Raw genomic sequence first — 14,185 nt, forward strand, 5'->3', positions numbered from 1 at the left:
TTACACTTTGGTTTACATTTATGATTAAAATTTTGAATAATGTAAGCATTTCAAGTTTAAGGGCCAAAAACATGACATTTGTACTTGTAATGTCGTTCCCTCATGCTTAGAAAAGGTATCAGATTTTTTTCACTTTGCTGGGCCTAAGAGGCACTTTCACTAATCAAAAGACAATGGGTCATGACTTCAAACACCACAGATGCAGAAATGTGTGAATGTGTCATTGTGTTCGGTACTTACAGGCAAATTCAAGTAGAAGACTTTGAGTAATTTAACTCAGTGGGGGTCGCCAAAGTAACATAAAGCTCTACCTTTTAACAAATCTATTTCAACTTGTAACATTGTATCTTTTAAAAGACACTTGAGAAACAAATTCCCAGAAAGCATGCACTTGCCATATTACAGCATGGCACTAGTGGCCCCCACGTGTTGCTGTTTGTTAACACAGGTCACACAATTTTACCTTTAGGTGGAGCTGATAGACTTATAGTAACTTCATTTTCCCTCCATTTAGATGTAACATAATGTTTCCCTCAAGTCAGAGAGGCTGGATACAAACAGGTTGAGACAAATGACTTAAGAGAAATCCTTTGCTTAATTCCAAAAATTTTAAAACGAACTTTTATTTATTTATTGCACATATAAAAGAACAAAACAAAACCTTGCTGTTCATTAACACGAGCCAAGATATAACAGGTAAATTCAATAATAAAACTAACCACTAACATGTTATGTGATTTGCATATGTCAACGATTAGTTGATATTATATATTAGCCTGTTATGAACTATTGTAGCTTTTTGGCTTTTTTTTTGACTGATAGCTTTGGAGCAGTACATCAGGCTACTAATCAATGTGTAAGAATGTCCAAATTGGTGTAATCCATTTGACATAGGCAGTGGTGGACAGTAACAAAGTACATTTACTTGACTGCTGTATTTAAGTACATTTTTGAAGTATCTGTACTTTACTTGAGTATTATTTTTGGGGGGAACTTATTACTTTTACTCCACCACATTTCTATCAGTGCTCTAGTTACTCACTGCTTTAGCTTTGAAGTCAGATCATGAATTGCCTTCTCTTTTCTGAAATCTGATCCCTAAGACAGTAAAATGTGTTTGTGTAGTTCTGTTTGTCTCAGTGGTTTAGTCGTACCTGTATATCATGCGTCTCCACGGTTGAATGTGGAGCAAACAGAGCATTTGCAATTTCACTCAGATTAGGCAGTTCATTTAGAGGTGGTAATGGATATAATTCTCCACCTGGGCACCCACAAAGATATCTTCAGTCCGTGTTAGAGGTTTTTAAAATGAAGAATGATACGTAACGTTTGAAATGTTCTCCCTGTTTCCCACTCTGCCCAAACATACAAATATTCACTGTCCAACCTGAGAAAGCGTGTTGAGCTACATAACATTTGTTTAATTCCAGATGAACATTTCAAACTAAGTTGTCTGTGCTTGGAGTAACTTAGTTGCTGATTTTATTACATGGTATAGTTATTAGAGATGTCAAGTAATGGTTTCTAAATAAACACAATGTAACAGAATGTACTCCTATGTATTCTTGACTGCACTCATGAGATTTTTTAAGAAGTACTTTGAATACTTAAGTATTTTCAAAAGGAAGTACTTCAGTCCTTTAACTCAAGTAATAATTTGACAGAGAAACTTTCACTTGTATTGGAGTAATATTTCACCTGGTGTATCAATACTTTGACTTAAGTAATGAAGCTGTGCACTTCGCCCCCCACTGTCTATTATACATTATCACTTACACCTTTCTTCTTCAAAAAAAAAATCTTGCTGACTTCATCAAGTTTCACAAACACCCACGAGAGGCTTTGGTTCCGTCATTTCCGACAGCACGTGAACGCAGCATGTCGTCTGCTGCGGTCAGCTGACTATAAACCGTCATGTGTCGGATCCTCTGGGAAGAGAGTGAATAACAACCTGGGCGAACACACAAAAAAACAACTCAGTGCTCCTTTGTGCCGGGGTGTTTGTCCCATTCATTCTCTCCCAGCATGGCTTGGACGAAATATCAGCTGTTCCTGGCGGGACTTATGCTCACAACTGGATCCATTAACACATTATCGGCGAAGTGAGTACATTTAATTGTGTTGTCCTAATACTGATGTCATGTGTTTATGGTTACAGTCACTGCAGGAGGGTCATGGAGAGATCAATCAGATGTGGATCAATGATATATTGAAGTAAACTTTAGAATAATGCTGTTTAGCTTGTTTCGGAGCTAACATCCGAGCTGTTTGTTCTATCTTGTTTATTAAGTGTTTCTGTCATGGCATTAGCATGGTGTCCTCACAGTGTACCTTATCTTGTATTGTATGTGCAGTCTGCACACTAATCACGTTAACTAATGGCTTGTTGCTTTACTACAGCTAAAATAAACATTGTTATCAAGCTGTTGGTGTAATGAGAAGCTAGCTTAACATGCTCCTCTTGTCAGGAAGCAAAGTGAGGCTGTGATGGAAGACATTTCAATACTGTCTACGTCGTGATAAGATTGTAACCAGGAAGAAGCTGTTGTTGAATTGGAAGTAGTCTGAAACTGTATTATCTGAAGTCAATTGACTCCATTTCCGAGTGAACTGACTCTGCAGCTGCATTATTTCAACAGCTTGAGCTGACTCAGGGATGCATACTGTGCCAGAGGTTAAAGGAGTTTTTCCACCGCAGGAACTTTACCCTGGAACTAGGGACTTTACCCCGGAACTATGAGCATTTTGACCGGAGGAACCAGGGTCTAAATTTAGTTCAGGGGTAGATAATCTACTCCCTGAAAAGCCCCTGCTTGGGGGGGTAGTACTTTTCAGAGGTCCTGGGACTTTCGGTTGAACGTTACGGTGTTTGTGGAGTTTACACAGTTGTTGAAACACAGAGGGAGTTCCTGGGAATGCATACTAGTTTTATTTTTTAGTAAGATTTCAAAATATGATTTAATATAATTTATTTTCTCCATACGTCACTGGCCTGATTTGCACACATTTACCTGGGACTTCAGCCTGCGGTCGAAACGCAGACAACAATTGGGGCACAGGAACCTTTTAGTACCGGGGAAAGTAGTTCCGGGGGCTAAAAGACCCCGGAACTCTTGGTCGAAATGCATCTTTTGTAACAGTCTAGTTCAGCTGTTTTTGTACATCATAGGTAATTATAATAATAATAATAATAATAATAATAATAATAATATTCCACTTTATTTATATAGCGCTTTTCTTAACAAGGTTACAAAGTGCTTCACAATAAAAAAAAAGCAGAGAATTACAAAGCAAAAAAAATTGTGCATACAGGGGGGAAAAAAGACAGAAGTAAAACAAGACATCTGAATGCAGAGCAAATTCATGAACTAGGGGTGGAGAAATGCCTTCTTATATAAAAAAATGTTTTTAGTGAGGATTTAAAAACAGTTAAGGTTGTGGACTGCCTAATTGTCAGTGGCAGGAGGTTCAAGATTGAAAAGGCCCGGTCACCTTTTGCTTTAAGGCGGGATCTTGGCACAACCAGCAGAGAGGCATCCACAGAGCTGAGGGGCCGCCCAGGCATATAGGGGGTTAAAAGGTCTTAAATAGTTTTGTGGCCTGTCCCTTTAAAATTGTAAAAATAATCAATAAAATCTTAAAATCAACACGATAAAAAAGTGGCAGCAGATGTAGGCTGGCGAGGACAGGAGTGATTTGTTGATGTTTTGATGTGCTTGTTAAAATCCAAGTGGCTGCATTTTGAACTAGTTGGAGTCTGTGGAGGGAGCTCTGACTGAATCACCACAGTCATTGTGGAAGTCAGGGCTACTACAACCAGAGTTTGCTGTATCGTGTGCTACTTACAAGATAAAACATTGTGAAAAAAGGCCCAGACAACTCCAAACATTTCATGACTTACCACTGTCACGGTAGAGAAGTCTGCTTTCTAAACGAAACAAGAAACTCAGCTTTCTTTACTTCTGCAATAAAATGTGATGTCAGCTCTCTGCTGCCTACTTCTGTGTCTTTTTGTGGCTCTTGTGTGCTTAACAAAACTCTACACTGAGTGTGTGCCCATGAGTCAGGCAGAACAAGCTGTGTCATGTAGCTCAGAGCGCAACAAACAGGTAAGGCTTCACAATAGTCACATGACACCAGCCCTTTCACTGCACTGCTTCAGTGAGTCTAACACAGCAAGTAGTGTACATAGTGGGTCGAGTTTCCACTCCACTTTTGGATCAGTAGTACGGTGGCCCTGAAGGACAAAACAAATTTACAAAAGATGAAACAGTTTTACAAAGTTGGAGACAAATTTACATTTTGGAAAACATTTTTAAATTTTATAATACAAAATTACCTCAGCAAAAACACTTTTACCAAGGACAAAACAAACTTACATTTAAGAAAACAAATTTACAAAAGATGAAACACTTTTTTTTTAAGTTTTATTTTTGGCCTTTTTTGCCTTTTATTGTATAGGACAGCTGAAGAGACACAGGAAATGTGGGGGGTAGAGTGCGGGGGAAGACATGCAGGAAATGGTCGACCAAAGGGAATCGAACCGGCGACCCCTGCAACAAGGACTGTAGCCTCTGTATTTGGGGCGCTTAGACCGCTAGGCCACCAGCGCCCCAAGATGAAACATTTTTACAAAGTTGGAGACAATTTTACAAACGACGGACCACTTTTACCGTTGAGCCTGACTCCGTTTAGCATGACTCTTTTTAGCCTGACTCCGTTTAGCCTGACTCCATTTAGCCTGACTCCATTTAGCCTGACTCCTTTTAGCCTGACTCCATTTAGCCTGACTCCTTTTAGCCTGACTCCTTTTAGCCTGACTCCATTTAGCCTGACTCCTTTTAGCCTGACACCTTTAGCCTATCTCCTTTTAGCCTGACTCCGTTTAGCTTGACTCCGTTTAGCCTGACTCCGTTTAGCCTGACTACTTTTGGCCTGACTCCGTTTAGCCTGACTCCGTTTAGCCTGACTCCTTTTGGCCTGACTCCGTTTAGCCTGACTCTGTTTAGCCTGACTCCGTTTAGCCTGACTACTTTTAGCCTGACTCCTTTTAGCCTGACTCCGTTTAGCTTGACTCCGTTTAGCCTGACTCCGTTTAGCCTGACTCCTTTTAGCCTGACTCCGTTTAGCCTGACTCCGTTTAGCCTGACTCCTTTTGGCCTGACTCCGTTTAGCCTGACTCTGTTTAGCCTGACTCCGTTTAGCCTGACTACTTTTAGCCTGACTCCTTTTAGCCTGACTCCGTTTAGCCTGACTCCTTTTAGCCTGACTCCTTTTAGCCTGACTCTGTTTAGCCTGACTCTGTTTAGCCTGACTACTTTTAGCCTGACTACTTTTGGCCTGACTCCATTTGGCCTGACTCCATTTAGCCTGACTCCATTTAGCCTGACTCCATTTAGCCTGACTCCATTTAGCCTGACTCCGTTTAGCCTGACTACTTTTAGCCTGACTCTGTTTAGCCTGACTTCGTTTAGCCTGAGGCTATGTGGTGTGAGGCCGTTTCATCAATTCTGACACATTATGAAGGTTTTCCGGAGACATGATGCTTTTTCATCTGAGGTCTGATACCTCTCTCTGAGACCCGAGGATGTCCTAATATGTAAACCATGTCGCTCCGTTTGGTTTCTCCCCATCAAAACAAACTAAATGACCCCTCACTAGATCACTTCCAGATCACTTCCTGTATTTGGTACATTCTCTTTCTGTAAAAATGAAATGTTAATTTGTTTCAGAAATGGTAAAAGTGCTTCATCTTTTGTAAATTTGTTTCCTTAAATGTAAATTTGTTTTGTCCTTGGTTAAAGTGTTTTGCTGGTGTAATTTTGTTTTATAAAATGTAAAAATGTTTTCCAAAATGTAAATTTGTCTCCAACTTTGTAAAAGTGTTTCATCTTTTTTAAATTTGTTTTGTCCACCAGAGCCACCATAAGATACAGATATTTAATCAATCACACAGTGAACAGATCTTCATTTTAAATATGAAGACAGCAACACCATTCTCAAAAGTTGGGGCAGGGATGAGAAAACGGTTGTGTAAGTCTTAGAAAATACCTCTCAACTAATTAGGCAAATTTGCAACAGGTCAGTAACATGGCTGGGTATAAAAGCATCATTCAAGAGAGGCTGAATCTCTCAGATGTAAAGATGGGAAGAGGTTCACCACTCTGTGAGAGACTGCGTGAGCAAACAATTCAACAAATTTATTTTTTTTAATTATAGAAACCAACATCCTTGCTGTCCCCGATAAATAGGAGTAATAAATAACAGATTCATTACACTTAAAAATAATCTAAAGTGGCTGCATCAAATCCAGATGTTAGCTTGACAGGTGCTTTTCAATGGCAGATCGAGTGGCAGGAAGAAATATTCAGTGTGGATTCAAATAAACACTCATTGGTAAAGAAATCTCAGACCCAGCCCGAGAACAAAGAAACTGCATGCTTGAAGAAGATTTTGATCTCTCAACAGGTTTCTTCTTATACCGTTGACCTCAGATGTGGTTGCATTTTGATAAAAAAGCTGTGTCATCACCTGGAAGGACCACAAGTCCGTGTCTTGAGTGTTCTAGCAGACTGGAGGTCACATGCCAGTCATGCTTCCTCTAACTGTCTTGACTATAAAATTGAAGCAGACTTGTGTAGTCATTAACCCAGACTTCAAGCTAGTTCATCAGTTTACTTCAGCTGACTCCATATAGTTATTATATAACCACACTAAAACAGATCTCTCTTCAATTAGAGAAGCAAGGGTTCATCACTTGGTTGTATGCAGATGTTAGAGAACGTTTGAAAATCCCTGCAGTGATTTCCAAAGCCCCAGTGCTAAAAAAATAACCCAGTTTCCTGTTATATTTAACTAAAATAAGTAAGGATCCATCAAAGGAAACTGGGGTCATGAAAGGTTAGGCTATTCTGAAGATTTAAAAAAAACATGTCTCCGTATACTTGGTTGTGTAAAATGTCTGACTATATTGTAACAATCTTTTTATTTTCCAGATGGGCTGACATGTTCTCAGCAAAGGGCTGCAATGATGACCCTGAACACAAGTTCTCTCATCCATTCTTACAGGTAAATTATCATAAAGTATATCTGAGAGTTCGTTCACACAGAAACATGAGAATGAAAATATTATTTTTCCAATCTAGCCACTTCTGACACCAATACTGAACATACTCCAAATAAGGAACAATGTTGAGTTAGTTATGAGAATTAGAATCCTGATAGGGCGAGCAGAACACTTATGCAAAGCATGACGTCCATACTCCGTACATTGACATCAACGGGTTTATTTTACATCGACACACAATAAAGGCTCAGCGGATCAATCCACACTTACATCCACTATGAACTTGCGGAATTGACAGGCATGAAGCTATTGTGCTCGAATCGATTACGAAGATTACGAAGATAATGAAGATAATGAAGATAATGAAGATAATGAAGATAATGAAGATAATGAAGATGGCGGTCAAAAAACTGCATGCTACCCGGTAGGCAGCTCACCTGCCACTAATTGGGACTTCTTCGCTGTATGCTTTCTACACCTGGCTTGACACACCCGCCACCTAGTGTGTACACAAGTGCATCAAACAAAGTAAAACAGTCCACACATAGTATTGAAACACATATGGCTCTAACAAAATCTGTTTTTCAATGATACATGTTGCAATGTTACCGATTTAGAATTTTTCAATGATAATGTGTCCAAAATCTTGATCCTGATTATGGAACCACAGTGAAGTAACATTTCTCTACCCTCACCACATTGGAGGAAGGAGTCTAATTGTTGAATCTTTCTTTGTAATTTGTCTGAAGGCACAATTTTTGATGTCAGTCAGTCAAGCACCATAAACTGGAACATGTTACCTGTTCAGATTAGTTACATTATTTACCAGATGTGTAAGAAAATATCGGCACACTTGATTAATGCCAAATCATGAAAAAGGTGTGACAGTTTTAGAGGTCACTTTGATAGATAGATTTACCTTATTCTTAGATCAGACAGTCTCTCACTGAAATCAACACTTTCACTGTTTTAGTTCATCAAACTCCTGACAGCTGATTAAGTTTAAACAAGTTCCACACTGAGGATGCTTGGCTGCTTTTATGGTCTTATATTTAAAAAAAAAGGTGTGTTTCTCAAAATAAGGTGTTTAAAAAATAAAGTGTGTTGTCAGCTCAGGTGTTTTCAAATGATACCCAGTCTAGACAGCTTAAAGATACAAACTTGGCCCTTGACTGCATTCCCCAAAGTCACAACTCAGTTGTAATCTGTTTACTTTCTCTTTCTGTCTTTCTCTTTTTGAAACCTCTCCAGGCGGTGGGGATGTTTCTGGGTGAGTTAAGCTGTTTGGCAGTCTTCTACATTTTAATTTGCCATGACAGACGCCGTCCAGAGCCAAAGATGAACCCGGGCCAGAGCTTCAACCCTCTGCTCTTCTTCCCACCTGCCATGTGTGACATGACTGCCACCTCCCTCATGTATGTTGGTAAGTCACCCTTCCATTATAGTTTTTTTGGACTTGTAAAGTCACTGTGACTGTTTAGAGTGGCATGAGATATGACAGGAAATAAGACAGGAATTAGATTATTTGAAGTGTGAGCTGAAAAAAACAAAGAGGACACAAACAGAAGAAGCAAAATAGGGAAAAAAGGCCAACAAGAGTAAATGTTGGACTTGATTTCACTAGTTTTTGAGGGAGTGTATAGTGTGCTGAAACCATGTGGTGCCGATTTGATACCAATTTTTCAACGGGCAGGTTGGCCTCTCTGTTCAAGCATGGGCCCATGTACAGAGTTACAGTGGTCGCTGGTTTGACTCCCGGCTTCAAACCTTTGCCGTATGTCTTCCCTCATCCTTCTCCCCATATTTCCTATCTGTTCAGCTGTGCTGTCTAATAAAGGCAGACATGCCAGAAAAAATACTTAATAAAATACAGGTTTTTCTTTAGCATCCTCATTCCTTGTTGTCACATTAGCTCTGCTATATTTCAGTCCTATCAACTAAGACCAGTTGTCCTCATTTGTAGAGCCATACTTTTACCAGTTTAGAAACTGTAGCATACAAAAAACGAATGGTACAAATCCTGTTTAATTGTAGCTTCTCCAAATATGCACGTATGGTGTGAAACTGTAGGATTAGTAATAAGCTACAGTGCTGCCATGAAAGAGCACTCACTTTAAACATGTCTGTTTTTGGTCTTTGGACTTGTCCTTGAAGGTAACCGTGTAAGCAATTCCTACTTGGAATTGAACCATGGACAAACGAAAGAATAAAAATATATACAGACTTTGGTACTGTTCTTGCAAAGGGAAAATGTAATAAAAGCATAGTATAGTCGGGTACAACGTGCAACTCACATGAGAGTAATAAAGTCTTTTTATTTTTTATTCTCAGTGGCATAGCTCCAAGTAGGAATTTCTCAAGCAATAATAATAATAATAATTATAATAATAATAATAATACTTATTATTACTATTATTATAATAATAATTATTATTGTTGTTGTTGTTATTATATTATTATAATTCTTATTATTTTTTATTATTATTATTAATTATTACGATTAGTAATTGTCTCTTAAAACACATTTGATTTCTTACACTCAGCAGTTCTCAGACAATTACAGGAACTGATTTGTTGTTACACACTGGGGACTGTATTGTGGGACGTAGTTAAACGTAGTGTGATATGTGATATCATCATGCTCACAAAAACGACCTCATTTTCAAAGATAATGCTAAATTGTCATGTTGATCATTCAACCGAAATTGAAGGAGAAAGTAGAAATACATGTCAACAAAGGTTGTGTCATATGAGGTTACATGGTGCAGCCAAACAGAATAGATTATCTGCCACTGTTCAAATAGTCATTTTGTCAGGAAGAGAGATAAGTCAAAGATAATGTGTTCTCAGTGTTATCCAGCCAGTCCAGACTGTTTTCTGTGTCAAGGAAAAGAGAACGCAGAAATATAGATTTAAAAAACATAAATGAAACCTTTAATTTTCTTCCGTTATTGTTTTGGGGCGGCTGTGACTCAGTGGGTAGAGTCGGTTCTCTATCAATCGGAAGGTTGGCTTTGATCCCAGCTCCTGCGGTGACATGCTGAAGTGTCCTTGAGCAAGACACTGAACCCCAAATTGCTCCCCCTGTTGTTCAGCGGTGTATGAATGTGTATGAATGAGGTAAGCTAATACTGATGGTCCCTCACTAAATAGCAGCCTCTACCATCAGTGTATGAATGGGTGAATGTGACAAGTAGTGTGTAAAAGTGCTTTGAGTAGTCAGACAGACGCGAAAAGTGCTATATAAGAACAAGTCCATTTACCATTTTACCATTTGTTTTCCAGCTCTCAACATGACGAGCGCCTCCAGCTTCCAGATGCTGCGTGGAGCTGTGATCATCTTCACCGGTCTGCTCTCGGTTGCGTTCCTCGGAAGACGCCTGCTACCTAGTCAGTGGTTGGGCATCTGCATCACTATCCTGGGTCTGGTTATTGTGGGTCTTGCAGACTTCTTCAGCGGGCACAAAGATGACGGGCAGAAACTTAGTGATATCATCACAGGTCAGACGGATTCTAGTAAGGATGGTTTAACTCGGAAAGTGCTTTCAAATATTTCTATTCAAACTCCTCTTCTCTGATCTGTCTTGCAGGAGACCTTCTGATCATCATGGCTCAGGTCATTGTCTCGGTGCAGATGGTCCTGGAGGAGAAATTTGTCTATAAACACGACGTCCATCCTCTGCGGGCTGTTGGCACTGAAGGTAAAGCAGCTTCATAAAACATATTTTAGACTTTTGTTTTACACTCTTACAACACCTTGAGGAGTATTTTTGACACGAAGCTCTGTTATTAAGATAAGATAAGATATCCTTTATTCATCCCACAACGGGGGAATTTAAGTGTTACAGCAGCAAGTACACAGTGCAAAAAAGTATAAAGCAAACAAGAGCCTAAATAGCAATTATTAAAAAGTTATTAGCAATTACAAAATGAAGAAGTAAAAAATAAGCATATCTTACAATGTATATACACAAAAGCAATGTACAGAACAGAACTGAGAAGATGGGTAGAAAGACGTCTTGCACATGTATGAAGAGAGGGGTGATCAATTATTGCATGTCAATAAATACATTGAGGAAATTTTGGACTTGAGTCAGTTTTGGTGACGTCATTGTTATTGATTGTAGAGTCTGACCACTGCAGGAAGAAAAGACCTGCGGTATCTCTCCTTGAGAGATACCACACTAAACCATAACAGTGCCATACCTGTTGGATCAATACTCTCTGTAAATATACATGTAAATATACAATGCAAAAAGCCTCCAAGCAGAATTCCATATTTCTATTTATTTTATCATTTAACTAATATTTTTTTAATGTAAAAACTACCTCTGCTACTCACCACTGCACTATTATCATATTATTTTAGCCTGTACATATTAGTCATGCCTACTTTTTGTATTTATAGCTGATGTTATTATTATATTTTTATTTTTATTTGTATGTCTTATTCTTATGCCTTGTACAAAGAGAGCACAGTTTACCAAATTCAAATTCCTTTTGTGTTCAAGCATACCTGGTCAATAAAGCTGATTCTGATTCTGAGACACTGCGTGTGAAGAAGTCTGTCACTGAACGAGCTACTTAGTGTTGTTATGGTCTCCTTGAGGAGGTGTGACGTGTTGACCATCAGAGAAGATAGCTTTCCTATCATTCTCCTGTCAGCCACCACCTCCTCCACTGCTGCTTCCCCAGCAGACCACTCCAAAAAAGATGGCTGATGCCACCACAGAGTCAAAGAAGGACTTCAGAAGAGCCCCCTCCACTCCAAAAGACCTGAGTCTCCTGAGCAAAAAGAGTCTACTTTGTCCCTTCTTGTAGAGTGTGTTGCAGTTGTCTGTATTGGTGATTCATTTCAGAGAGTCATGCTATGGCCATGTCATGGCCTGCATGTGGCTTGTGTTGTCAACAGATCTTGACCCCTTATTGACTGTCTTTCATCCGATAGTGGAAAAAAAAAAGGACTGAGTGAAGGTTTAGCTTGACTGCTAGTGGTCTAGATCAGTAATGTGCAATGTGGATGAAGAATGCAAAGGTCAACAGACAACCACAAAAACAACAAGTTTAATCGAGGTTTCCCGAACAGATAACTTCCACAATCTAAGAAAATTTACAGACTATTTAAAATGACGGCGCCAGAAAATATTTAAAGGGACAGTACATCAAAAGAGCTTTGCCTAATTGATGAATAAATAAGGGATAATGTACATCTTCTTACCTTGAAGGTGTCTGATTACATAATGAAGAGTTCCAAAAAGACTCGGTATATAAAATGTCCTTCTTTTCTCTGCCTCCAGGTTTCTTTGGGTTTGTCGTGCTATCGCTGCTCCTCATCCCGTTTTATTTCATCCACGTGGGCGACTTCAGTGACAACCCTCGGCAGGTCCTGGAGGACGCTCTGGATGCCTTCTGTCAGATCGGACACCAGCCTCTCATCATTCTGGCTCTGCTGGGAAACACGGTCAGCATCGCCTTCTTCAACTTCGCCGGCATCAGCGTCACCAAAGAGATCAGTGCCACCACCCGCATGGTGCTGGACAGCCTGCGCACACTCGTCATCTGGGTGGTGAGCCTGGCTCTGGGCTGGGAGCAGTTTCATGGCCTGCAGGTGCTCGGCTTCCTAGTGCTGCTGCTGGGAACAGCACTCTACAACGGACTGCACCGCCCTCTGATGGCGAGGATACCGTGCTGCGCCGGGATGGTGAGCACAGAGGAGGAGATCAGCCCAGGGGAGTCAGAGAGTCTGCTGGGAAATGGCAGGGTGCAGGCAGCTGATGACAGCTAAAACTCACCAATAAGTACTGGACTGTCTGTCTGAGACACCAAACCTCTCACGTATGCTGTTGGGCACAGTCTCCTTTTGAATGTTTTTATGTTTTCCCCCCCGATTTTAACTGACTTCACACTTTTTTGGTACTTCACATGGGAGTTTTTTTTCAGCTTTTTTAAAGGAACTGTACAACATTTTGGGAAAATGTACAGCCTGAAATGTAAAACAAACATCTGTTTAGACTTGTTACAAGGAAACCGATAAACTCCAAAACTGTTAAGTGTTCCTTAACTAAACAGGGACCATAAAGTGGAGTCTGGAAGAGCTTTTAAAAGCTTTAGTCTGTAAAAGAAAATTGTTTATTTTGAATAGAATATTAGTTTTAGAAAACTTCTGCTTCTGAAAAAAACTGAAATAAGTCACTTCATGTGCTCCTGACTGTTTTAAATAAAAAATCTCAAACTGCCTTTGTGCTGAAGCACAGGAGCACAAGTTTGGGGTAAAACCAACTTTTTAAAGTTTTATGCAGATTCTTAAAAAACAAATGATTTTATTATCAGTTCAAATGGTTGTGAATACAAACGTTATGCTCTGTGATCTGTTTTGAGACTGGATTTATTTTTTTAAATGTTGCAGAATGAACATTTGGATTGTGCCAAAGTGTTTTCATCATCATGGACTGAATGCACTACAGATCTGGGTCTCACTGATGTTCAACATTTCACTGACAATCAAACAGCAGACTGATAGCTTCCATCTTGGTTTAATTCAGAGTCTAATGTGTTGCTGTTTTTAAAAGAATGTGTCTGTTTGTTTTTTAATGACACTTTGATTCTCAGTAATTGATTTGTACAGATGTATAAAAAATCAGAGCACCAGATGTTTTGCTCTTGTTGTTGTTAATCTCTTACTTTTAAGAGGTTTAGGATGTTTGCTGTAACATACAATAAGAAAAAAGGGAACTGTCACTTAATCACACTAGCTGAATAATGCATTTTTATGACGTCAAATAATGATGAAGAGAGAGATTTTAAAAATACACATCTGAAATCTCACAAAAAGAAATCTGTTTGTGTTTTTTGATTTGAATAGCCTTTTATGTTTGGTGTGTTTCTCTTTTCTCACGACGTTATCATACAAAAGTGTCACAATTTATCGCCATGGTGTGAATTTGGTCAGTGGTTTTTGGTACACTCTCAGTGATAAGATATAAGATCATCATGTCATAAATGATCGTAAGTTCAAAACAAGGCCAAATGTCATCATTATACAATTTTGGTTACATGTATTCATTTTTTAAAAGGACCAACGGGGCGATGGTGGCCTAGCGATCTAAGCACCCCACATAC

The 14,185-nt window shown here is 39.3% G+C and overlaps 1 protein-coding gene across 1 annotated transcript; it reads left to right on the forward strand.

Moving 5' to 3' along the window:
• Nucleotides 1-1,858: 1,858 nt before the first annotated feature.
• slc35f6 (solute carrier family 35 member F6) lies at nucleotides 1,859-13,901 on the forward strand. Its single transcript, XM_034699975.1, has 6 exons — nucleotides 1,859-2,102; nucleotides 6,996-7,068; nucleotides 8,318-8,489; nucleotides 10,352-10,567; nucleotides 10,657-10,767; nucleotides 12,364-13,901. Exons 1-6 carry the CDS (start codon nucleotides 2,026-2,028, stop codon nucleotides 12,849-12,851), a joined length of 1,137 nt encoding a protein of 378 aa, XP_034555866.1. The 5' UTR covers nucleotides 1,859-2,025; the 3' UTR covers nucleotides 12,852-13,901.
• The last annotated feature ends 284 nt before the right edge of the window (nucleotides 13,902-14,185 follow it).

The sequence above is a fragment of the Notolabrus celidotus genome, chromosome 13 (assembly GCF_009762535.1).
Source record: "Notolabrus celidotus isolate fNotCel1 chromosome 13, fNotCel1.pri, whole genome shotgun sequence".
NCBI classification, from domain to species: Eukaryota; Metazoa; Chordata; class Actinopteri; order Labriformes; family Labridae; genus Notolabrus; species Notolabrus celidotus.

Excerpts from the sequence above, each read along its gene's own strand:
- slc35f6 (XM_034699975.1), top strand. The coding sequence starts at position 2,026 with ATGGCTTGGACGAAATATCAGCTGTTCCTGGCGGGACTTATGCTCACA. Across the intron at positions 2,103-6,995 it reads ATTAACACATTATCGGCGAA|ATGGGCTGACATGTTCTCAG; the intron begins GTGAGTACATTT and ends TTTATTTTCCAG. Across the intron at positions 7,069-8,317 it reads TCTCTCATCCATTCTTACAG|GCGGTGGGGATGTTTCTGGG; the intron begins GTAAATTATCAT and ends AAACCTCTCCAG.